The sequence below is a fragment of the Camponotus vicinus genome, unplaced genomic scaffold (assembly GCF_025532165.1).
Source record: "Camponotus vicinus isolate PSW18456_S1 unplaced genomic scaffold, iyCamVici1.0 SCAF_13, whole genome shotgun sequence".
Classification (NCBI taxonomy): Eukaryota; Metazoa; Arthropoda; class Insecta; order Hymenoptera; family Formicidae; genus Camponotus; species Camponotus vicinus.
In genome coordinates, this window is record NW_028141949.1 from 13,780,007 (window position 1) to 13,804,117 (window position 24,111).

General features: G+C 29.5%; 3 protein-coding genes and 1 long non-coding RNA gene across 20 annotated transcripts in view; 2 read left to right on the top strand and 2 right to left on the bottom strand.

Moving 5' to 3' along the window:
* The first annotated feature begins 4,315 nt into the window (after positions 1-4,315).
* Positions 4,316-7,365, top strand: Mpc1 (mitochondrial pyruvate carrier). The gene is made up of 3 exons (XM_083086044.1): positions 4,316-4,653; positions 4,742-4,842; positions 7,019-7,365. Exons 1-3 carry the CDS (start codon positions 4,598-4,600, stop codon positions 7,171-7,173), a joined length of 312 nt encoding a protein of 103 aa, XP_082942170.1. The 5' UTR covers positions 4,316-4,597; the 3' UTR covers positions 7,174-7,365.
* Positions 7,366-7,852: 487 nt separating this feature from the next.
* Positions 7,853-14,236, bottom strand: LOC145964272 (uncharacterized). The gene is made up of 12 exons (XM_083086836.1): positions 13,193-14,236; positions 12,964-13,082; positions 12,737-12,881; positions 12,365-12,494; positions 11,963-12,128; positions 11,709-11,889; positions 11,267-11,625; positions 10,956-11,112; positions 10,630-10,761; positions 10,319-10,436; positions 9,659-9,813; positions 7,853-9,515 (listed from the first exon to the last, which is right to left on the bottom strand). The coding sequence occupies exons 1-12, from the start codon at positions 13,849-13,851 to the stop codon at positions 9,410-9,412; spliced, it is 2,427 nt and encodes an 808-aa protein (XP_082942962.1). The 5' UTR covers positions 13,852-14,236; the 3' UTR covers positions 7,853-9,409.
* A 3,119-nt stretch (positions 14,237-17,355) lies between these two features.
* Positions 17,356-23,474, bottom strand: LOC145964275 (uncharacterized). 2 transcript variants are annotated; one of them, XR_014436398.1, is made up of 6 exons: positions 22,296-23,474; positions 21,438-21,685; positions 20,943-21,226; positions 19,757-20,218; positions 19,190-19,634; positions 17,356-18,289 (listed from the first exon to the last, which is right to left on the bottom strand). It is a non-coding gene; the product is annotated as an uncharacterized LOC145964275 (long non-coding RNA). The 2 variants fall into 2 exon arrangements; XR_014436397.1 differs by having other exon boundaries at positions 17,357-18,289; positions 20,943-21,223; positions 22,296-23,473.
* The window catches only part of Syp (synaptotagmin binding cytoplasmic RNA interacting protein), a 31,769-nt gene continuing 27,112 nt past the window's right edge, over positions 19,455-24,111 (top strand). For 4 of the 16 annotated variants that reach the window (XM_083086851.1, XM_083086840.1, XM_083086845.1 and 1 more), the window contains exon 1: positions 22,928-23,237. In XM_083086851.1, the coding sequence (XP_082942977.1) occupies positions 23,204-23,237 (34 nt within the window). In that variant the 5' untranslated portion in view covers positions 22,928-23,203. Of the gene's footprint in view, positions 20,141-22,586; positions 22,748-22,925; positions 23,238-23,268; positions 23,435-24,111 lie in introns of those variants that run through there. The other 12 variants (XM_083086844.1, XM_083086846.1, XM_083086848.1 and 9 more) reach the window with 7 other exon arrangements.

Here is a 24,111-nt window from a genome sequence, read left to right on the forward strand (position 1 = left end):
TATGAACCAATTTTGTATGGAAAGTAACTATAATGTAACAACGACATAAGAAATGTTAATATTACATATTATCTTATATTACATTTACAAATACAATTAACCAGGAATTTGCCGCCAATATTTATAAGTATTATTTATAACACTTCGAGTTTTGTTTTTATATAACATTAATATAACAATGGGTTATTCCTTCGAAAACAATCATGCTCCCATTTAAATTTAATTTTAAATAAATAGGTCCCTTTTACATAAAAAAAAGAAGAGTACGACTTTTGGTGACTCGAAAATTAAGACAAGTCAAAGTTATTGACCTCCTTAAGTGTTCATGCTTTGTTGAAAAGTTACAAAAGAGACTAATTTAATGTAAATTCAAAACGATGATTTCAATAACATATTAAGATCAAGATTATCCATTTTTTTTAGTAAAGATAATATTCACTTCTGTGAAACAAATGTTTTAATTTTTGAATCGTCAAAAATTTTTGTCACATATACTTTTTTTTCCCTATCTAAAAGGAACTTGTTTAATCTACATCGGAGCATGATTCGTTTTCGGAAGTTTCGCCTAAACAATGTTTACTAGGAATATAATCAATCTATCGTATAAAGAAATTCATTGAAAAACTTATAAAGATAAAAGATGAAACAAAATGCGATAAAAGATTAAACAAAATTAGAAAATTTAATAAAAAACTCTGTGTTAGATGAATATGATGAAGGGCAAAATATTTATTATCTTGGATAATAAAATGTCGGACGGAAAGCCGTAAAGTGTGAAATAGTTTGGACGATAAAATATCAGAGAAATTTTAACAACAAGTATTTAACGGGGAAATAGCAGATAGTGAAATAATTTGCTATCAAGCTTATCAAGATTCATGAATCTTGTTCATATCAAAAACATATAGTGTTCTCCGGTTAAAAGATCATTTTTCGCCTTGATTATATTAGAATCATGAGTTAGTCCACCTCTTTTAATTTTTAAAGTTGATATGTCTCAAAACTTTATTTGAGGTCGAAACTAAAATAACCGACTTTATAAAATGTTATTGTAGTTAACTTGTTCTCATCTACTTGGCTGTCGAAAAAAAAATGTTTTCCTAGAAGATAAATAAATCCACATCCTAGATCAGGTATTCATAATCCTTTCTTATTTCAAGACTGTCTTAAATAATGTCTTAAAATGCTAACATGCCTCTGTGATTGGTTTTTAATATCTGAAGATTGTATCTAATAATAGTCTTAAATATAAAAACGGACTATGAATACTAGGCCTAGTTATATAAGATTCTTGCATGATGATTTTACAATCGGAAAACACACACTGTGATCCGGATTTATAACTTCTTTCCGGAAATGTTCACGCAAATATTTAAAAAAGTCTTTTTTTAAACGTATCGTGTGACTTTTTAAATTTATGCATTATTAAGCTCGCTTATCAGTCTGATCGACAAATCTATGTAATACTTGAAGATACGAAAAAAATTATGAAGGAATCTGTTATAGTATGTATATTTGTTATGGATGCTCTTATACTGTGTATTAATATTGTGTATTCACAGTACTATATTTTTATGACGAGATCTTTATATTTAAGGATTCTGCGAAAAGGAATTACATATATATATGTGTAAATGCAAAATCGAGAAAAATGGGCATTTACAATGATGTCCTAACATTTATGCAAAATTCACTATAATTTAGTATTTTTTTAACTCTTGCGATTTTAGTGAATAATGTGTACAATATAGATACATCTCAATAACATTAATTATTGTACATATCGCATGACATATTTTCATACGTGATCGTTTTATATACTACAATATATGGTCAGAGTACATGATTACATAAACAGTGAAATGAGTTTATTTTTTTCTTTTTTTAGTGATTTGTATTTATTTTGGATACATTGCGGTGAGTATAATAATATATTAATATAAATATAAAAGAGAAATAGGGAAGAGAGAGAGAGAGAGAGAGAGAGAGAGAGAGAAAGAGAGAGAGAGGAAATAAAATGCTTAATTGTTAGACATTGATATTGAGATAAAGTAATTTTTAATTATATGTCAATATTGTTGAAGGGAGAGAATTAAATGTAAAGCACAAAATAAGAAAAAAATGTTATATAAACATAAATTGTTCAAATTTTATTTTTTCAATTATAACAAATAAAACAAAACACTCGAAATAATTGCTTTCTGCTGTAATATATATTGAAATACGTCTTAAAAATTATTCTTATCACTTCCAAAGTGATAAGAATAATTTTTAAGACGTATCAACTTTCCAAAAGTATCAGGATGTCGTTTGAAATTCATTTTACTCATTATCAAATTCATCTTTGTTTATATGCATTTATTATTTATATAAATTTTATTATTACCGACATACATATTATATTCGTCATTTCAGCAAAAGTAAAAGCAAGTTTCTAAGGATTTTAGTAACTTATTATTTTAAGTAGAGGTATTGACAGATCGAGGACAATCATAGTCTCAATATTTTTGTTCATAATCAAAGAAATACTATAATATAATTAATATTAATAAAGTTTATTATCAGATCATACTTAAAAAAGAAAAGGCGAACTTTAAATATTTTTTTAAATTGATTACAATTAAAAAAATAAAGTTTGAACGATCTATTTCCTTTTGATATTTCTTATGTTGTTTTTACATTTAATTCTTGAAATACTAACATATAGTTAAGAATTATGTATATCAAAATATATATGAAATTATATTATATATATATATATATATATATATATATATATATATATATATATATATCGTAGAACACAAATGCACAGGACGGCAAAACTATAGAAATTTCTGGCGGATCACGCCGCTGGCAGTAATTTCTATATTTTTGCATAATAAATATCAATATAAAGAGAGAAAAAAGTAAGCTTATGCCATTGACATCGCGCAGACAACTTTGCTCCGTATCTTGCGAATTATATGCAAAGATTTGTCATAAAACATGTTTATGAAAAAAAAAAAAAACAAAAAACATTTTGCTTGCCATTTTCATCCATTTGTATTGGCTGTCATATTCGAAAGTACCCGATTTAGTATGTTTCAACAAGTACTGTGATATTGAAGATAATTAAAAATATGTGTGACTTTTATATAAATATATCGATCTTATTTAACATTATTTAACATCTTTTATATCAAATTCTATCAAGAATTATTATAAATAATTATTATTAAAAAATATTGATTATTTTATGTATAGATTTTTGAATGAGTGTGTCCATCGCATATTTTAATGCAGCTTTTGATCATTTCAATGGTTTTTAATATTGTGTGTGTATGTATAAAATGTTGCGTGTGTATGTAAAATTCTTAGAAATACTACAAATTTATTTACTGTATACATTATTAAAACGACTTTTATAACTTTTTTTATTATATATATATCATTGTGGAAATTTTATTAACAGTAATAATTAATCTAAAACATTGGAGCAAAAATTTTGTTGTACAATAAGGTTGTTAAAGCAAAATTAATATAATGAAATGTAATGACATTTAAACTGTTATATCATCAATTGTTATAATTCAATGTATCGCAAGCGAAGTTGCCATCATTTGTAACAAGTGTCCTTAGAATAAGAATTTTACAATAACAAGGAACTTTATATATCGTGGTAACGATTTTAATCATTATAAATATCTATTGTTTGAGATAAATATATCGATTAGAAAAGCCACACATACAAGCACTAATAACTATTTTAATTTTGAGTTACATATATTGTCAATATCATGAGTAGCATATGGAAGGTTTTAATTGTCATTCTTTATTTATTACAAAATTATTAACAAATAAAAGTCCATATAAAATAAAGTGAATATAGTCGATAAAAAATATTGAACACAGTTTATATATATACAGGGTGAGGCAAAAGTTCCGATTGGTCCTAAGGGCGCATTCACATCTTGGCAATAAAGCAGAAACCAATCATAACTCGCGCTGGTAGTCACAATTTCTACTTTTTGTCTTTCTAATGTACTGCTTACACAATGCTTACCAGCGCGAGTTCTGATTGGCTTTCTGCTTTTCTGCCAAGATGTGAATGCGCCCTAAGACTAAAGTTTTACAAAAAGTTTTATATAAATAAAATAAATATCTCTATTGAGTTTTGTATATTTTTGGCGAATATAGTCATTCTTAATTAATAAATATATTTTTTTTTAATTTTTAAAAAATATATTTTTGATATTTTCGCCAGCAAAGTTTTTACTAGCGATATAATAGTATCGCATGATTAGACCCAACCTCTTTTTCAGGTCAGCTGATCAGCATAGATCAATTAAATACATAGGAGAAGTAACGTGGACCTATGAACAGATAGGACCTCATTTATGTGATTTTTTTATTTGGGATTATGCAACATTATATCAGTTATTTAACTTTTCTTTAATCGCGAACAGCGATTGGCTACGAGTCTTTCAAGATTCGTTTCCTTCTCACTCTATTCATCGCGCTTCTAATCATCTGATTTCTAATCATTGAATTTCTACGTATTTCGTCAAATAGTAGTCTTCTTTTCTCTTCGGTACGAGGAATATAGCATCCGAAAATGAATCGTGTCACAAAGATCCTTAAGAGTAAGGAAACTCGTGACTATTTTATGAGGCAAGTACTGCTAGTTATGAATATGCCTATTATCAGTATTTATATAATGCTCACGCGGTATGTGAGAACTACAATGTTTTTCTTTCAGCACGCATTTTTGGGGTCCAATTGCTAATTGGGCGATACCGATTGCTGCCCTTTGCGATATTCGGAGAGATCCTAAATACATAAGTGGAAAAATGACTTTTGGTTAGTTCAATGCTCATCGCATACATTTTATTACTGTTCATTTGATAGAAAAAAATAGATATTCGAAGGAATTTTTTGGTTGGATGTTTATGGTATTTTTTATTCATCTAATTTATTGATAATTTTTTATTCATTTTATATATTGAATTATTTCTTGTCTTTTCCCTTCGCTATAAAATTCTCTTAAAACTTTTGGTTCTTTTGATGTCATAGTTGACGTCTGAATTATGACGTCAGAAGGGAGATTTTTTTTCTTGTGAAATACATGGAAATAATTAAGTTTTTTGAATGCAACTAATCGTGTTTGATAATATTGATGAGTAAAATGAAGATTCTCGTTTTGATTTATGAATTAATAAATGGCTATCAATCTCAATCAATCATTGTAAGATTCAGTTTCACAGAAGGTGTAAACAAATGTAAGTAGATTTATATATTTGTTACAGAATAATGAAAAAGGAAATTTTCTAAATTTATTATCTATATTATTGAACACAATCAATTGCATCCAAAAAATTTATTTTAATGTGTTTTTCGCAACAAAAATTTTCATGATTTCTTGTTTTCACATCATAATTCAATACAATCATACATACACACCAATAAGATAGGCTAGCTTTAAATTAAATTTTTATTAAATAACTCATTGCAATATATGGCTGCAATAAGGACACAGGAATTTCTTAATGAAATATATCCAAGATCTTTTTAAGGAGAATTGGATCAGCTATGTCAAAGGTTAATAAATCTACCTAAATATTGTTATATAATCTTAAATAAAAACAATAAAATGGAATGTTACATAATATACATAATTATTATTGGTAGGTTACTGATTAATTATAATTTCTTGTTAATGTAACATGTAATATTACATGTTATATCGTTGTAGTTATTACTTATAGAATTTGTTCACATAAAATATTGATCATATAGAGTTGATAAAATATTGATCATAGAGTTGGTAGACAAATAAATAAAACTATATGTATTAATTTATAAAACTCGAGATTTAATTTATATAGAAATTTCAATTTTTTACTACTAAATAGGCAGTAGATGAACTAGTCTCCATTTATCGGTCCAATTTTAAATTTGTGTTTAAGAAGATATATTTTGGATATTACGTATTAGTACTGATTCTTTATAGGTTTATATTCATTTTAAAGCTTAGCTTTATATCCATGACAAATTGAATATCAGTTGATTAACTGTAGTTTTGCCAGCAAGTATAAGAACATATATAACAGTATGTAGGAATGTATATAACAATATTCTATTGTAATAATATTTTGTTACATTATTCTTGTAATATAAAAAAAATACATATGATATATATGTATAGTTTTGTAATAGTTTTACATTATGTAGGTAACTTGTGTTACATTTGTTATTTCCATGTTATATTACACAAAGAATATTTATTGGACTAGTATATTTCGAAATTCATGAATTTGATATTTTGCAAAGCACTTTTAGTTTTTCAAGATATAAAATTAATAGTTTATAAGTTAAAATAAGAATTTGTTTTGTAAAATTTAATCTCAATATATAAATATTATTATATATCGAGTTAACTTTCATATAATGGCTGTATATAAAAATTCATGAAAATAAAACTTTTAATTCTACAGAACAAATCTTTACTTTAATTCATACAAATTAATTATTAATTTTATATCTTAAATGCCAAAAGATTTTTATGCAATGTCAAATTTGTAAATCTTGAAATGTATTGAATGTATTAATTTTTGATATAGTTGATCTATCCAGTTTCTCCTTAAGTTTATTGCAATTTTATAGAATCATCCTGTATAAAATGTTATTATTTATTAGTTTCCAAAATCTTTTAGTCGATATTTTTCTTATTCATATAAAGATTACATATATAAGATTATATGTAATATAAGATTTTTATTATATATAATATTATATTTAAAAAAATTCAGTGTAAAATCAATAACTTGACAATCATGATTTTTACTCACAAAAAATTATTTTTTAACATTTTAGTTTTATTCATTTATAAAATAGAAAATAAATACCATAAACATTTATATAGTGTATATTATCATAGAATTTAACCAAATCTAACCAAAATCATAATTCTCTTAGAAAATAATTATACCTACTGTTTAATATAAATTTTTTAAGATTCTATGTTAATCTTTTTCAGCTTTATGTTTATATTCAGTAATGTTTATGAGATTTGCAATCAAGGTGCAACCACGCAATATGCTTCTATTTGCCTGCCATTTTGTTAATGAAGGTGCACAAATTACACAAGGTTGTAGATTTATAAAACATCATTATCTCAATAAAAAAGAATAGTAAATTAAGAAATAGATGATTACCTTGTCAAAAAGCAAAATATTAAATTAGTACAAAATTGTTTTATATATGTATATATGTATGGCTGTGTATGTGTATGAAGAGAAAGAGAGACTGGATACTTGTTAAATATAAAAATGTATAAAATACAAATATAAAAATGTTTGATTAATAGTAAATATATTGCAATCAGTTCTTTTTTTTGTTATTTATTACATTTATTAATAATAGGGATAATTATTAATTGCTTAAGAGAAATTTTCAATAGCTTTGATTAAACATTATTATATGTTTTTTTATTATCTTTTCGAAATATATTTTAACACAATTAAGGCTAAATTAAAATTTGAAGTAAACTTTTATAAAATTATATATATTGATATATAAATTTACGTAAACTATTTCACAAAAAGGTACAAAATATATATTAATATATATACAAATTAAATTATTTTACAAATATAGTTTTAACTATATAGAAATGGAAATTCATAATATATTTTTTCAAAATTGCATTTGTGAATAATTTAAAAATTACATAAGACACTAATATAATAAATAAATATATGAAAGTTGAAAACAAAAAACATTTATAATAAAAGTTTTGTGAATTATATCATACTTCGTTTAGAAAAAACTGCCTTTAGAATTATGAGGGAAAAGAGAAGGGTTTCTAATATAAAAACTAAATATAAATATATTGTGAATATACATATATATAAAAATATTAAAAATCTTTACATAAAAACTCAATTACATGTGAAGAATTTACTATAATATTACTTATAAAAGTACTACTACTTTATATATAAAAGTATAACTAATATTATTGCCATTACAAAAATTCAATGACTTAATTCATAATCTTTTCATTTATCTAGTTTTAGTAATATTAACTTAATTTTATAATTTATAATTTATGGACGGTATTTGTGGACGGCATTTATAGCCATTGTATTTGTTGATATAAAAATGCAACAAGACTTTATTTTACAAAATATTAAGTCTTATGAAATATATACTAGAATGTTTCAAATCACTCATTCATCCCTTTTATTTTGAATAAAAGAGTTTTAGGAAGAAAAACATGTTTACTATAAAAGCCTATCTGAAGTTTCTGGTGGATATTAATAATTTTCATTTCTAAGAAACTTCCGTGCGGAAATACCAGAAGTCAGAGACAACTTAAAAATTTTATGGCAACATGGATATCGTTAGAGTTCTTAAAAAATGCTTGAAAAAAAATTAAGAAGTTGAAAAGTTCGAGCGTCATAATTGCAAGTATTTTTGGTCATTTCCTGATAACGATAAGTGAATTCAATTTTTTTTAAAGCAAAAATTATTTTCAGAATTTTCTTAAAAATGAAAATATTAGTACTCGTCAGAAACTTCAGATAGGTTTATATGGCAAACATTTTTCCTCTCTTCCCTAGCGCTACCCTTTTCAAGATAAAAGGGATGAGCAGATGGTCTGAAATACCCTATATGTATATGTTGTTATATCTATAGTGTGTTTTGATTTAAGTGTTAACACGGTTATTTTTTTAACTAGAATTATAAAAAAAAAACTTTAAATAAGAATTTTTATTTAAAAATCTAGATATAAGAAACAAACTTTTAACTAAAATTTTTAATTTCTTCAGAGTATTTTATTATACAAAGTATATTACTTTTTTTTTAAATAGAATCTTAATATATATATGGTATTTCTAAATAAGTTCGAAAAATGGTGGATGATTCTTTGTTGAAAATGAAGGATTTTCATATAAATATATGTGAATATAAATATAAATATATATATTCCTATATTCCTCCCTGAGGAGTTATATTCCTCCAAAGCGGGAGATGAAAATTAGAGTTTTATTTTTTTTCTCAAGTTTTGGCTAAATTAAAAAGTGAAATTTGATGGATATTTTCCACTAGTAAAAAGAACTTATTAAATATCTGAAAGAGCAGGGGATTTTTTACAAGATTTGAGTAGATACCTTATTAAAATAAAAACTTCTAATTGTGATTATTTAATTATTTAGTATTGTATCAAGAAAAATTGGTGCACAACCAATTAGTTTCAATGAAAAATTAATGTTCCTTGAAACTGACACGCTACCTTCTGTGTTTAATTCTTATTAATCTGATGAAATTTGTTTTATAATTTTATCAATTAAAAAACCGTGTAACACTTAAACCAAACACACTGTACATGTATGATATGTGCATGTGTGTGTTTATTTTATATTTACCTTCTTCGATTTTGAAAAAATATTATTAGTATTGGTAGTAGAAATACCCAACTGGCTTGAATTGATGCAGCACCAGCCAATCGACATTTAAACATGTCATATCTAAAATAACAATGTACAAAATCTATAAATTATTATTCATCATATAATGCAATCATTAATAGGTAATTTTAAAATAAACGTGCATAACAGCTAATAATAATAATTTTCAAATATTTATAAAAAGGGAAAAATATTATAATTACCTGGTTTCTTTATCATTTACAATATTATTAAATTCAGCTTCAACTAATTGCCCATCATAATATGTAATTAAATCCTCAAATGGATATTCAAAACCCTGCTTACATTCACATTTATATCCACCTGTTTCGAATCCTCTTCCAAGAATGGGTACACACTGCATAAATATATTAATTAAAATTTATTGACGAATATAAATGAAATTATCATTATGCAAAAATATTATGGAATTATTAAAAAAATGTATCCCTCTATAATATTTTTGAATTTATACAGGGTGTTCTAGAGTTAACGCATTAATAGCAGATTCTTGAGATCATTTGAAAACTATTTTTCCTTAATGAAAATAGGAGATCATATTTTGCAAGTTTTCAATTTTTGTCATCCTTATAATTGAGCCTTAAATTAAAATTCTTTTACAGTATAAACTTTATCTGAAGAATATAGCTTTGGTAATCTTTTAACTCCCTATAAAATTTAATTTGCAAAAAGCCTTTTTTTAGATTGAATTGTTTATAATTCGAGAACTATTAATGTTTCGATATTTTTACTAAAGAAAAGTGGTCTCTAAATAATCGTAAGAATCTGCTATTAGCAGGTAGTATGACTTTAGAACATCTTGTATAATAAATATTATTATTTAATATAATAGAATAACTTACATATGATGTCTTCTTATCACACTTGTGCGTATCTTTGAATGCGTTTGGTCGGTAAAATTTATCATCGCATTGATTTACATCTACCTGAAGTAAGTCCATGGTAACAGCTACAATACCTCTGTAAGTATCTTAATGTTAAGTATGATCTTTCTCGTTTCGTCTCATTTTTATTATGGAACTGGTTTCGTATCTCCATAGTGTATTTCTCACATTGAATTTTTCTGATACACATGTTCTCGCGCGCGCACATATATAACACATACATACACATATGAAGATACATATGATCGCACACCGACGAGAACACTTACTTGAATTCCAGTTTCGCCTTCAAGCTGTCCCAGCCGAAAAACGGGGATGCATAGGTAATTACCCACTTCTTCACCTTGCCGTTACAATCGAAGTATGGAGTTGTCCAGTGCCCATGGTCCAAGTTTGCTGCCCTACACAGATGACCCATCCACCATATTCCCACACATTAGAATAAATCATGCTTTAGAGATCAGATTTCTCTTATCCTCCGAGAACATAATCTTTTTATACTTTAATGGTTTACTCATCACTTCAGTACATATCGATAATATATGGTTCTCATCGCGTATATTTTTTTACATTAACAATATGCGCATTTCCTTACCTATAATGGTTCGGGTAGTGTTCAAATTTTTTTAAGTGCTCTCCAGTTTCATTGTATCGAATTTTTATCTTCATATAATATTTTTCCAACTGATCGAAGTTTGTCGCCCAACGTTGTTTTAATACTTGGAAGTAACTTTTCTTTGTGTATATTTCATCTATAATCACACAAATATAAAGTTGTAATTAATCGAGTATAATTAAATTTAAAAAGTATTGAATTTGATTTACTAGTGGAACAAATCAAATTAAAAATTTAGTATATTACATTCCAACTTGTCAAATTATTTTTTCTTTTATTACATTATTTACCTGTGTCATTCAGTCTGGCTAAGTCTTCGAGTTTAAATTTACGTGTATTTAACTGAGTTTTGTAAGCATATGGAGCAAAGAATGTCCTATTAGTAAATTTATTACGATCCCAAAATACGCCAGCTGACCATATTTTTGTATCTCCAAGTATTAGAGCTAATGTCTCTCCTATCATTTGATCTTCCGTTAATGGTCTGTCGGCTACTCTTTTACCCGAATATACTTCCAAAGGATCGGATATTTGAAGAAATACACTGATGAAGTTCGCCAATCTAGTCGCCATTTTTGCTTCATTCTCGAAAAATTCTTCCGCGCCGAAACTAATATCACCGTGTAATACTAAATCTTGTGGTGCATAACTGCGGGAAATAATTTAGGAATTATGTTCAAGTTAAAATAAGTATTTCAATAATAAAAAATGCGACAGAATAGCAATACATACTTTTTACAAGTTCTCGAATTCATGCCCAAAATAAATTTGAGAACTTGGTCAATGTTCATCTTTGTTTCAAAAAGCGCAGCTGGACCAGTCGAATAATTTCTATAATTATGATATTGCTCGAGATATTTTTCTCTAACATATGGTTTTGCTTTTTCCCATTGTACTGGCATTTTATGAATCCCTGCAGGATGAAATTCTTATTAGTTATTTTTTATCAATTAATACCGTAAAAAAAAAAAAAGAAAAACGCATACAGCCAATCCGCAGGCAGTCAAAACCATTATAGTATTGCTCTTGTGTCGCTCTCTCGATTATTTCCCCCAGGTAAGGTCGTCGTATGACAGTCGGTAGCCTGTAACCGGGTCTACATCTACATTGATATCCGCCTCTTCTGAAGCCCCAACCATGTATCGGCTCGCACTATAAGATGTGTGTAACAATATAGTGTTTGTATTTATACACACACACACTATGGCCCATATTCTGAATCCTCTTTTATCGATAAAAGTGCCTCTAAAAGTGGCATATAAGCCTTCTGATTGGCTACAGGCCGCTTTTAGGAGCACTTTTATCGATAAAAGAGGATTCAGAATATGGGCCTATGTATTTTTAATGAATATAATTTGAGATTTATATCATAGTATTTAAATATGTACCTCTGTAGTATCAGTTTTACATCTCGCGGTATTAGCGAATCTATTAGGACCACTGTTTCCTTTGCCCTTGGGACATTGATTTATGTCTATTCTGTCAAAATCCATTTCCATCACCGAGATAGCAGTATATCTAATAAATTTTATTATAATTTATAAACATATTATTATATTTAAAAATTAAAAATATAAATTTAAAAATTAAATTTATATTTATATTTAAAAATTAAAAATATAAATTATTTATAATAAAGTTTTCTATTATCAAAATAGAAAAAACTATCATAATAGACTAAAGAGCCATTTGCTAGGTCTCCATGTTAATTTTATATATTAATACATTGAATATTAATTATTATTATATTATTAACATACGTTGGGTATTCAATATGTCTGAAACCAGTATGTCGTGGATAGATATCTGCTACTGGTGATACTGCAGCCACAAGCCATCGATTTGATCGACCACAATCAAAATATGGCCTTGTCCATTTCACAGGTCCAGGATATTCATCGGCACCTGCAATGTAAATTATAATGTAAGTAAAATGGGTATAAAACATTCAGATTATGGAATTGTTTTTAATTCTTATATTCATTACCAGGTGGACCGTGGAAAGTAAACGTTTCATTTGTATTATTGGCATATCGTATCTCAACTTGATAAGTTGTTTTAGTATCATGCCTTTTTTCCACATTGTCTGGTAACCATTTTTTGTACCTAAGTAAAATATAGGATAAATACCTCATAAAATATATGAATTAATGTTGATCAATCAAATTTCATTCTTTTTTTAATTTCTTATTAACAAAAAAATTGCTTCAAGATACCATTCGTTTATACGATAAAAGTCAGTAGTATAGTCATCACTAAGCCTAGTATTAGGAAATGATCCTAAATCTTGCACGATAAATGTATTCCTAGTGGATATTCTTTCCAGATGTATGGGATCATTGAAATCATCCGCTCTGAAGGTGCGAGGCGCGAATCTGGGATAGGTTTTATTAAAGAAACCTCTATAAGACGGCGAATAGGACATGTTGGGCGAGAAGTAGATGGCCGAAGCATTGATGTACGGATTGGAGGAGACATCTGCAACTGTGGATAGGAAATAGTACATCATGCCAGGATCGTAAGTGTCGTTGATCGCTGGCCGAATAAATCGCGACTGCAGGATGTAACTCCAGAAGAAGCTCCTGCTGAGCGCCATGTTATGGAGATGCAGCAGAGCCGTGCGATTTGGAAATACAGGGTTAATATTGATGTCCTTGATGTCGGGGAGATGCGACACCGCATCCTCCGGTAGATACAGGTCGCCGAGATGCTGAATCTGACAGTTGTCGTCGTTCACCTTGTCCAGTCGCATGCGAATCTCGTCGAAGGCATCGCGAGTCTGCCACTCGTACTGGCCGATCACGACAACGCCCAGGAGGTAGTACAACCAGTAGATGACAATGATCGGCGTCATCGCGCGAGGAAAGGTAATCATTTTTGAGAAGTGTTCGAGTGCTTTTTTGATCGAATTAACCCGTAATATCGCATCTAAAAGCTATCTTATAAAACACTTCGTAGCTTCGGTCAACTTTGCAGCTTTAGTCAACACTTTACATCTTCACTTTCTTTCGTTTCTCTTGAATATTATTAGCCTAGTAGTAAGCCTATTTTATGTTTTCTTATAGATAAATTTTGTTTGTTATAACACGAAGTTTTTGATATGTTGCAGGGAGAACCAATTTTTAATAAATATAAAATACTTTTACAACGTGCGGATCATCAACGAGGACTGAAGTAAACACGCCCAGTTAAGCGTGTTTCACAAGCTTCCACGAGTGACGTCATCATTGATAATTATGCCGCATTAATAGGTCTGTCCTTTGTAGTTGAACTTTTTACACTTTTCGTTTTTTTTCTCTTTCTTTTCAATTTCCAAATAATATAGCATTTTTTAATGTTTATTTTTCTTGCTTACGGATTAATCAATTTTCTTATGCACCATGCAAGTTTGTCTGGGTGTATATTTATTCCTGAACTAGCTGCACTTTTTATTTCTCCTCTCTTTCTTTCTAATTTCTAAATTTAGATCTATCCCATTTTTAGTGTATGCTGGTGCAGAAAATTCAAAAAAACAAACTAAAAAAAAAACGAAATTATACTTTTATAAAAAACAAATATATAATTATCGACTTATGCCTAGGAAGACTAGCACGATTTATCAATCAAAAGATTTTAATTCAATTAATCATCTAGCAAAATGTAGGCTGTCGAATCACACTGCATAGGGTGTCTGACATAAGATGTCTCCCATTTGAAATGTATTATATAGTCTTGATATTTTCGTATTAATATAGGATTTTTGTTTTAGTTTTGCTAGGAATGTCATTAAAATTTTGGTCGCGAGTTGTGGGACACTCTGTATATCAAGATGTCTGATATAAAGGAATGCGTTTTGATATTCATTGCCAGTCAGTATACATGACTAAATTATAGATTTTCAGTATACTGACAAATCTATAGATTATGTCACGTACACTATAAATTTCAATATCAGTAAATATTGAAATGCAACCAAGATGTCCCGAAAATATATATCTAAGTCTTGTTAAACTGAGCTAAAAAGTCATATATCATTTTGCAATCAGCTATGTGTATATGTATACATATATAACATATGTGTATGTATTTGATGTCACTTGATGTGAAAAAAAAAACATTTTAAAAAAATGTCGGTTTTTAAACTTTGCGAATCTCTAATTAAATATTTCTTTTTTTTCAGCAATATAAAATTATGATTAAAATAAAATGCAAGGTTCATTAATACTGATTATTTAAACCTCTTATTTGGAATGATATTTAAATCCGTTATTATTAATTTTGAGTATATGTAACAACTTTTTGTTAAAAAGTTTAACAAATATAATTATTAAAATTAAAGGTTTCTATTCTAGGTCGGTTTAACAAATATCTTCGAAATTTCCACGCTTATTAATTTTTAAAATAGATTTTCGCGCGTGTTTCAAACTGTCGATTAAATTAGCTGCTTTGAAAGAATTCTTCCCAATTGTCATTACGATTCCATCCAAAGATCTTGTGCATTACATTCTGTCATTTCACCACAGGACAATGTCTGCATGTTCTCGAATTATACCGCGTGCGCAGAAATAAAGAAGTACACTTCCCTTAGGTATACTACGTGCATAAAAATAGTTTTCAAAGCGTAAGAAGAAAACAAAAGTATGACTTAATATGAGATAACATTTAGGCGACCTTTATTATGATAATCCACATAGCGCCCTGGTCCAACGACCCCTCGAGAAAACCGGGCTCCGCCTTTACCTCCTCTGCTCCTCCTTTTTTTCGTTCGAATTACGCACGGCTATTCTGCCAAGCGATGGTTATTGTCCTGTAATACAGGTTCACCCCTATTTATCCCTGAAAAAGGGAGAATTTCTCTCAAAGGCAAACGAGTTTGCGCGAAAGCGAGTGAGAAGAAGGTAGCATGACTCACTGTAGGTCTGCTGGGGGCCAATGTTAATGTCACACTGTTTATGCTAGCTTGTGAGGGGGATTTCTCCTGAGAAAAATCTTCCTCACTGTCTGCATTCGTGGTGTGGATTGCCGATATTAACGTGGGAAACAAACCGAACTTGCACAGCGCGATCATTAAGTATTGTTGTCGGGAAAAATTCTCGTCTCCTCCTTTCAGCTGCTGTGCGATCGAGCATCGCTTGATTCTGTGCACATGCTCCTGGACTCACTCATACTGATAGCCTTATATCCTATGTTAATAAGTGCATGAGTGCATCCAGGACCGCTCTTAACTTACCGGTTAAATAGCAATCAAAGGTGATTGATTTTTTATCTCTGAATTCTATCTTAATCGTGCTTCTGTATGCACTCATTAACTCAATACATTCGTCGATATTTGAAGGCATCAAACATTATCGTTCACGATTATTATAGTAAATAATGTATGTATCTTGTCTAATCCGATTTTTCATCAGAAATAACATTTACTTAATAGGCGCTTTTTAAATTACACCCTGTATATATGTATACAAGATGTAACTAAATAAACAAACATGGAGCGTACAATCAGATATAAAACAACAAATAGATAGGCGCTAATTAGCTAACTTTAATATCGTATAAAAACAAAAAGAAAATTCAGAAATGGTCAAGACTTTTCGACTTTGGGTCTTTTATGTTTGTTTAGTTACACCTTGTATATACATGTATATAGGGTGTTTGATAAAGATTAAATCAACGTTCGTGAGCTGGTAGAACGCAATAAACTGAGTAAAAAGTCCTGTACCATTTTGCAACTTTCGCAATAATTATTAAAATGTTAATTTAAAAATATTGGCAAATGATCCCGCGTTTTAAATGGCTAAAATGTATATTTTAGGTGTGTCAGCGATGAGTCTCACATGGCAACGAAAAGACAATGGTCGAAGTACGTGGCCAAACCCTTTTCGTGACCTAACCGAGAACATCTCACAGACTAGCTATGCGAAACACGCGATCTTCGCCAATCTTCTTCAATTAATATTTCAATAATTATTGCGAAAGTTACAAAATGCTAAAGGACTTTTCTGTTCAGTTTATTATGTTCTATCTGTTCGTTGGTACAATCTTTATGAGACACTTTGTATATATAAAGAATATGAGACTTTGTATTATATATTAAAAGAATATAAAACACATCTGAAGTATATCCAAAATTATTAAGTATAAAAAATGAAAATAAAAGGAACAAGAATATTCCAAATTTTGTTTTTTGTTTGCGTAAATTAAATTCATGATAATACCAACAGAATATGATATTTTATATTATGGAATTTTAATCAAAGTATTTTATATGATGGCATATAAAAAAACTTTATTCTATTATGTCAATAAAAATAATAATACAATTTAGTATTCGTTAATTTCTGAAATGGATTTGAATGCGAGTATAAATATATTTATATTAATTATCGTTATTTTCAATTTTATAACTTTATGGTTTTAAATAATGGTTTTAAAACATTTTATTCTATGTGACGATTTTATCGATGCTGCAGACTTTGCATTGCAAAATATGTGTGCGAATACATGAATATGCGTAAATATTTAGACAGCCCAAACAACAGCAATAACAATTTTTAAATAATGGATAAAAATTTGTTATTTCAATTTCAATTTTTCATGATAATGATGACGTATGAGGACTGCAAAAAGATGTATTGTGTGCGCAGACAATTGATCAATGTGACAAGAATGGCGCAAAGGATCCAAACATACGAAAAAGAAGAAAAAAATTATAGCGTCTGCGTGTGCGTGCGTCGTGCGTGAATGTGTGTGTGTATCAGACAGGGAAGAAACAGAGGAAGTAGTAAGCACAAAGAGAAAATTAAAGGAAGGGGACGAGAGAGAGCGAGGAAAGAAGGAAGAAAAAAAAAGGAAACTAAAATAAAGGAAACAAGAAAGGAGGAAGGTGCAGGGCAAACGGCGTGTGACGATGTTCGAGAAGAATTTTTGTAGCAAGAACGTGGTCTACCGGCTGGCTGTTGGTTGGTAGTTTTCAGAATGGCCCGCTTCCGGCAGAGCCAATGTGGCGCAACACGACGTAGTGCGACACCTGGCTGGCTGGCTCGTCTGTCTGCTTACTTGCCTGGTTGCCTGTCTGCTTGCTTATCTGCTTGTCTGCATGCGATTCTCAGCAGATAAAAATAATCGCCAAGAAAATAGAAAAGTTCAAAGCTGAACAGGTTTCTGCAGGCCACACCACACCGCTTACGGTTAGCGAGCAGGGCCGTATAACATTGTTGGCTGATTCTGCCCGCTGAGATCGCCGATTGCCATTTCGATGAAGCGAATGTGCATAGAGACGTGCCAAAAGCGCAGATATATACTCGTAGATACGTATGTGTATCTACAATTCACGCCTGTAAGATAGAGAAAGGCTATTTTTGTAACTTCACCATTTCGATTTAAAGCTCTTGTTTTATCTTTCGAGACAAGTAGAAACTTTGTGGCATTGTTTCGTTTCATAAGAAAGATTTGAATTATATTGAAATCTTAAGACTTTGCTCAACGATAATATTTTGATAATACGATAATTTAGATAGGGGAAAAGATATTTATTAAATGATTCATATTTAGTAAAGTTTTATATGACTGGATGATATGATAAAAGTGCTGTAAAATTTAACTGATTATTACTTGCATAAAATAACATATAATTTAAGTATATTAATTTATTTTAATGTATTTGATAATTATCTTCATAATTCGTGAAAAAATAAAACATTTGAATACATTATAATTTGCATGAGAGAATAAATTACACAAAATTATTTTCGGAATTTAAAGTTTTTTAAAAATATTTATAGTAATCTATTTGTTTTTTTCTGTGTAAAATTTTCATATAAAACGTAATATAGAAAATATTATAGATTTTACTCGAATATAATAATTTACTGACAAGCTCGAATTATATACAACATATAAAAATGATATTAAATTAATTAATGCAGCGATAGAAAAATGATTCTATATATTACAGACTTTTCAAAATTTTTAAATCTCATTAAATCGTGGGTGAGGGAGGCTTTTGATAAATTTTTAAAATAATGAAATTAAAAAAGGAAATTTGTTTAAAAAAAATATATATATAGAGTTAAAAATTTTTTTAAAAATCTACGTATATATATATATAGTTAAAAATTTTTTCAAAAATATATGTAATATATAGTTTTAAAAAAATGTTTAAATTATACATAATATTATATGCTATTTATCTATTCCCATGTATTAAAATGTATGGATTTGAATGAAATTTGTACCTATGCATCTCCATAAAGTATAACTGGCAAAGTAGTATTTGGAGATGTTTCAATTCGACAATTATCTCGATTGAATTGATGTGAAATAGAACGGGGTGACTCGATGCTTGTCGACGATCCTGAGTAAGGCGGAGCCCGTATATCCTGCGAAGAGAGGTGAGTGGTTGAATCGGATTGGACTAGGGCGCAATTCCGACGGCGGGCGCAAAGAAACTGGTTTCGGTTTTGTGGAGTTTGCATCATTGCACCGTTCTTTCAGTGAGACAGTCCAATTTATGCATCACGGCTATGTAGGCACTACACGATATCAAAACGCTGCGCCCGAGCCTTAAATCCTCCACTCATCGTTGTCTCGTCTCACGCACACATTATCATCATAATTATTATCATTATCATCATCATCAGTGCCATTATATCGTTATCGTTGTCACTGCTATCGCTATTGCTATCGTTAGTAAAATAATTTATAAAATTTGTGTTTTTTTACAACGTGTTATTTTATCTAACGGAAGAAGAAAAAGAAGAAAGAAGAAGAAGAAAGAAGAAGAAGAATCTGTGTCTATTTACCTGTCTCACTCTTTGGTTCTCATCACGTGCAAGTGCCTACGCAAACTAAATTTAATCCAAATGGTTTGAAACATCACGCACCGGTCATACATAATAAAACGGACATTTTTCTTGTGGCCGATTCTTTTTTAACTCTTTGTGTGTGCCGCGTCCACATATGGTTCGATGCAGTTGTCACTATCATCATACGTCAACCAGAAATACGGAGAAATAATAGTTTCTTCGCGAAAAAACTGTGGCGTGCTAATTAATTATGAATTTTATGACACCTGGCCTGCGGAGATCCTGATTACTTTCTTGTGTTGCAATTAGTGTTCCTTTGTCATTGAAGCTACGAATTTGCTAAATTAATACCAGTGTGTGAGGAGTACAAATTCGACACAGGTACACGTACATTTTTTTACCATAAACTAGAACATTGCAAAGCGCGCGCTTCGCGGGCGCCATTTAGAGTTTCTTCTACTATATATAAAACTTATATATAGTTATATATACAAATATATATAATTATACATAATTATAATTATATATACAAATATATATAAATATATATAATTATGTATGGAACTTAGAAACATTACAATATAATTATTTATCGGTTCTTTTGATGTTATTAATTAGATTATATACAAAGAATTAAACACGCACAATATATAATTACAGATATAGTTATATGATTATACATAGCCAATTTTTTTCTTTCTTTAAATTTTATTTTTTCTAAAAAAAAATAATACTAAGCACAAAGTATTCTTTATCTCTAAATATGCGCGTATCATATCTGTAGTCTAGTTTACCCATCGTTTGATACGCGTATCAAATAGTAAATAACTAGTAAATCTGTTTAATCATTGGCTGATTAGCTTAAATGCGCTACTTAATGAATATCACGATTGTAAACTAGACTACTGTTAATCAATGATAAAATAAATAATTTTATTTCAATATTATCTAACATTTTTTATCAAGAAAAAATCATTTCTAATGTGAGCTTATAAATATTGGCTATTAAGAGAACATACGATGGATAGATTTGTTATTAAAATTTGCTTATTATTGCAAATTCGGCAGGGGTACACACATTTTTCGGCCTGATTTACATCAATCGTTTGATACGCGTATCAAATAGTAAATAACGAGTATTAAATGATCGATATAAACTAGGTTTTTATCATGAACTACTTACTCCATTATTTGTCTCCTTTTCTTTTGTTTTTTTTTCTTTTTACAATTTATAGAATCGTTGCTTTGTGTGCAAAATTGAATAGGTGCATCTGCTTTTCTTTTTTCTTTTCCTTTTAATGTGATATGCTTAATATGAATATTATAGTACATGATGTGCAGACATGAGGAAAAAATTAAATCATTTGAAGAAATCCTTTGTCTGTATAATTATATATTATTTTTTTCTTCGATCGACAAATTTTGATTTGCTTCGAAACAAAAAACGTGAGCGTAGTCTGAATGCTTCTGAAACAATGCGTACATTCATTATTCAAGTTTATTTGAGATTTTAACAATGAATTCACTTAATATTTTTCGCACATTGATGTAGCTTTCTGCGATTAAAAAATGATCTATAATTTCTTTTAACTTATAACCAGTCAATAATAGTTGCAATAAAAACTAGATTTGTTATGAAAAAAATTATAAAACGGACATGTGATATTTGTGAACATACGTGGCGTTTTTTTTTTCATTTGTATTTCGCACAAATTCATTCGTGGATATGTAATGGCGTGATTCATGGCGTGATCACGATATTCAAAAGCGCACTTGCATGAAAATCGTGCCGATAATGAATAATACAGTGTGATTTGTCGCATTTCCAATTTTCGGAGATTTTGAAAGATCAATCCGTGCATCTAATAAATATTCGATTTCACGTAAAAAAAAAGTATTCGCTTCTAATACGTCATCGCGGTTTTTCTGAAAAATGAATATGTTAGTCATTGTCCTGGAAATTTGTCCCTGGAAATAATTTTATAACTTTTCACATGAAAATGATGCAATAACTATAATTTTTTTATGAAGCAATTGCATTATTATATTATTTCTAAGGTAATTTTTTTGTCAAACTATGTGATTTGGGCCATGTTTGTAGATTTTCGTAAATTTACGTTGTGATTTTTTACAATTATAGTTTTCTACAATTGTAGTTTAGTTATAATTTAGAACCAATATCATTTTATTATACATATATGTTCATTAAAATGTTTGTAAAAAGTTGTAAAAATTAGTAAATATTTTGTATTCACTATAACTTATCGTGAATTTCTACAATTTCACAAATTTATAAGAGAATCTTGTGATTCATTGTTGAAAAAATTGCAGTGAGAATATAAAAATTTATATTTTTTACAATGCATTACAACTACCATAAATTTTTATAATTTTCATAAATTCATAAAAATGTGACTTGTTGCTGAAAAAGATGTAATTTTTGCAATTTTTTACTAATTTCTACAAATTTTTAGAAATATTGTGATTTGTTATAAAAACTTGTTATCAAAATTTCTAAGTATTTCTCGTAACTTACAACCTATTTACGAATCTCTACAAATTTTCAAATTCGTAGTTTATCGTTGAAATCTCAATTTTTCATAAAATTAGCTCCACCGGAGTTCCTCAGCTTCGAGAAGCCGCTCGATCCCTCGCGAGCAATTTTATTTCGTGCGAGACGTCCGTTTGCCCGCGAATTCGCTCGTCACCTTGTAAAGAACGACAACTTCCACCCGAGAGCGCGCTCCGGGCGCGTATACTCGAACCTCGGAGAGCGGCTGACTTTTTTTCCTCGTTGGGCCGCTCTTCGCGCTTGCCGGACCCCGGACCAATCAGAATTCGCGCGAGCGAGAAATGGCCAACGTCGTGTCGCTGGGTTCGAGCGTATCTTTGCGCGTCGTTTTGTGAACCCCGTAGTCCCGCAATATCACGTTGACGTCTGTCGCCATTTCCTCGCACGGAGGAGAGACCGTCCGTTTATTTTGGAAGGTAATTTGCTCGCTGCCGTCTTTTCCGCGCGTCGCCCGGCACCTACCGCGATTTTTCTCGCGCCGGCCGCGAGCGCGGTTTTTCGCGAGCGAGAGTCGGAAAATAACGCGGCGGGATTAAACGCGCGTCGCGTCGCGAAGTGCATCTGTCGCGAGTGCATATAGAGGTGCATACCGTATCTGGCCGTCGTGGCGGACGCGCGATCGCGTCTTGCCGGCCGGCGAGCTGTCGGTGTGAGAGAAGCGCGAACGTGGAATTCGTGAGGGAACGTTTCGCGGAGATTGTTTCTCGGCGGGAGCAGGCTTTTCTTTTCTCGCGCGTCTTCCGGGCGATGCGGTTACATCGCATCCGATCCAGCGTTCGCCGCCTGTAATCAACACGCAGAGTGTCATCGATGAACGTGCCGCGCATCGCGAGTCGCTCTCTCTCTCGTTTTCCCTCGCCGGTTTACGTCAAATGCAACGAAATATCGCGCGCCTACGGATTTTCAGTCAGTTGTTTATTTTTGTTCTCGGATTTCTTTCTTTCACCTCGCCGACGATTTTCGCTCCAATTCCTCTCCGTCTCTTTCCCTCTCTTTCTTTCTCTCTCTCTCTCTCTCTTTCTCGTAGATTTTATACGGTGCTTCGTACGTGCATCACCAAGTGCATCGCATAAATCGCGATTGGAGCGAGAACGGATGAACTTGTAATTTTCTGCTAGCTCTTTGTCATCGCTATCTCGGAAAGTCGCACTTTTTCGATAGATATATGTTCAGTATAGAGATATATCCATTTTTGAGACGAAAATAGTTACAGTTATAATCAACAATTTAATTTATTCAAGAAAGTGAATTAATAGTGAAAATAATAAGTGTTATAAAAAATAATAATTTTAACAATGCAGATATTATATATAACTAATAATTAATTTTTGTGTTTATTTTTGTTTTAATTTAATTTAATTTAATTCTATATTTTACTAATTTTTAACATTGCATTTTAAAATTACATATATATATGTATTTGTTTTTTTTTTATTTTATTGTCAAAGAAAACGGCAGGAAAGTAAATATTATATAGTTAATGATGCAATTTAAAATTGTAAAAAATATATTATAAAATAATTTTATTAACATACACACATATGTATTTGCATTTAAGTATATTATAAATATTTTATAATAAATATAGGATATTGAAATATAATATATAAATTTAAAAAAATTCAATATAGTGTATAACTTTTAAAAAATAATTTATACAAGTATATATTTGTACGCAATATATATTATATAAAATAATAAAGTATATTTTATAATGAAAAGAATTTATATATAATCTAGTGTGTATATATGTAAAGTAAAGAAAAGCTTTAATTAATAT

What these genes read in the sequence shown, in the direction of transcription:
- Mpc1 (XM_083086044.1), top strand. Translation starts at nt 4,598, where the DNA reads ATGAATCGTGTCACAAAGATCCTTAAGAGTAAGGAAACTCGTGACTAT. An exon ending in ACTCGTGACTATTTTATGAG is followed by an intron (nt 4,654 to 4,741) that starts GCAAGTACTGCT and finishes TTTTTCTTTCAG; the next exon opens with CACGCATTTTTGGGGTCCAA. An exon ending in AAGTGGAAAAATGACTTTTG is followed by an intron (nt 4,843 to 7,018) that starts GTTAGTTCAATG and finishes AATCTTTTTCAG; the next exon opens with CTTTATGTTTATATTCAGTA.
- LOC145964272 (XM_083086836.1), bottom strand. Translation starts at nt 13,851, where the DNA reads ATGATTACCTTTCCTCGCGCGATGACGCCGATCATTGTCATCTACTGG. An exon ending in TACTTTCCACGGTCCACCTG is followed by an intron (nt 12,882 to 12,963) that starts GTAATGAATATA and finishes TTTACATTGCAG; the next exon opens with GTGCCGATGAATATCCTGGA. An exon ending in GTAAAACTGATACTACAGAG is followed by an intron (nt 12,129 to 12,364) that starts GTACATATTTAA and finishes CACATCTTATAG; the next exon opens with TGCGAGCCGATACATGGTTG.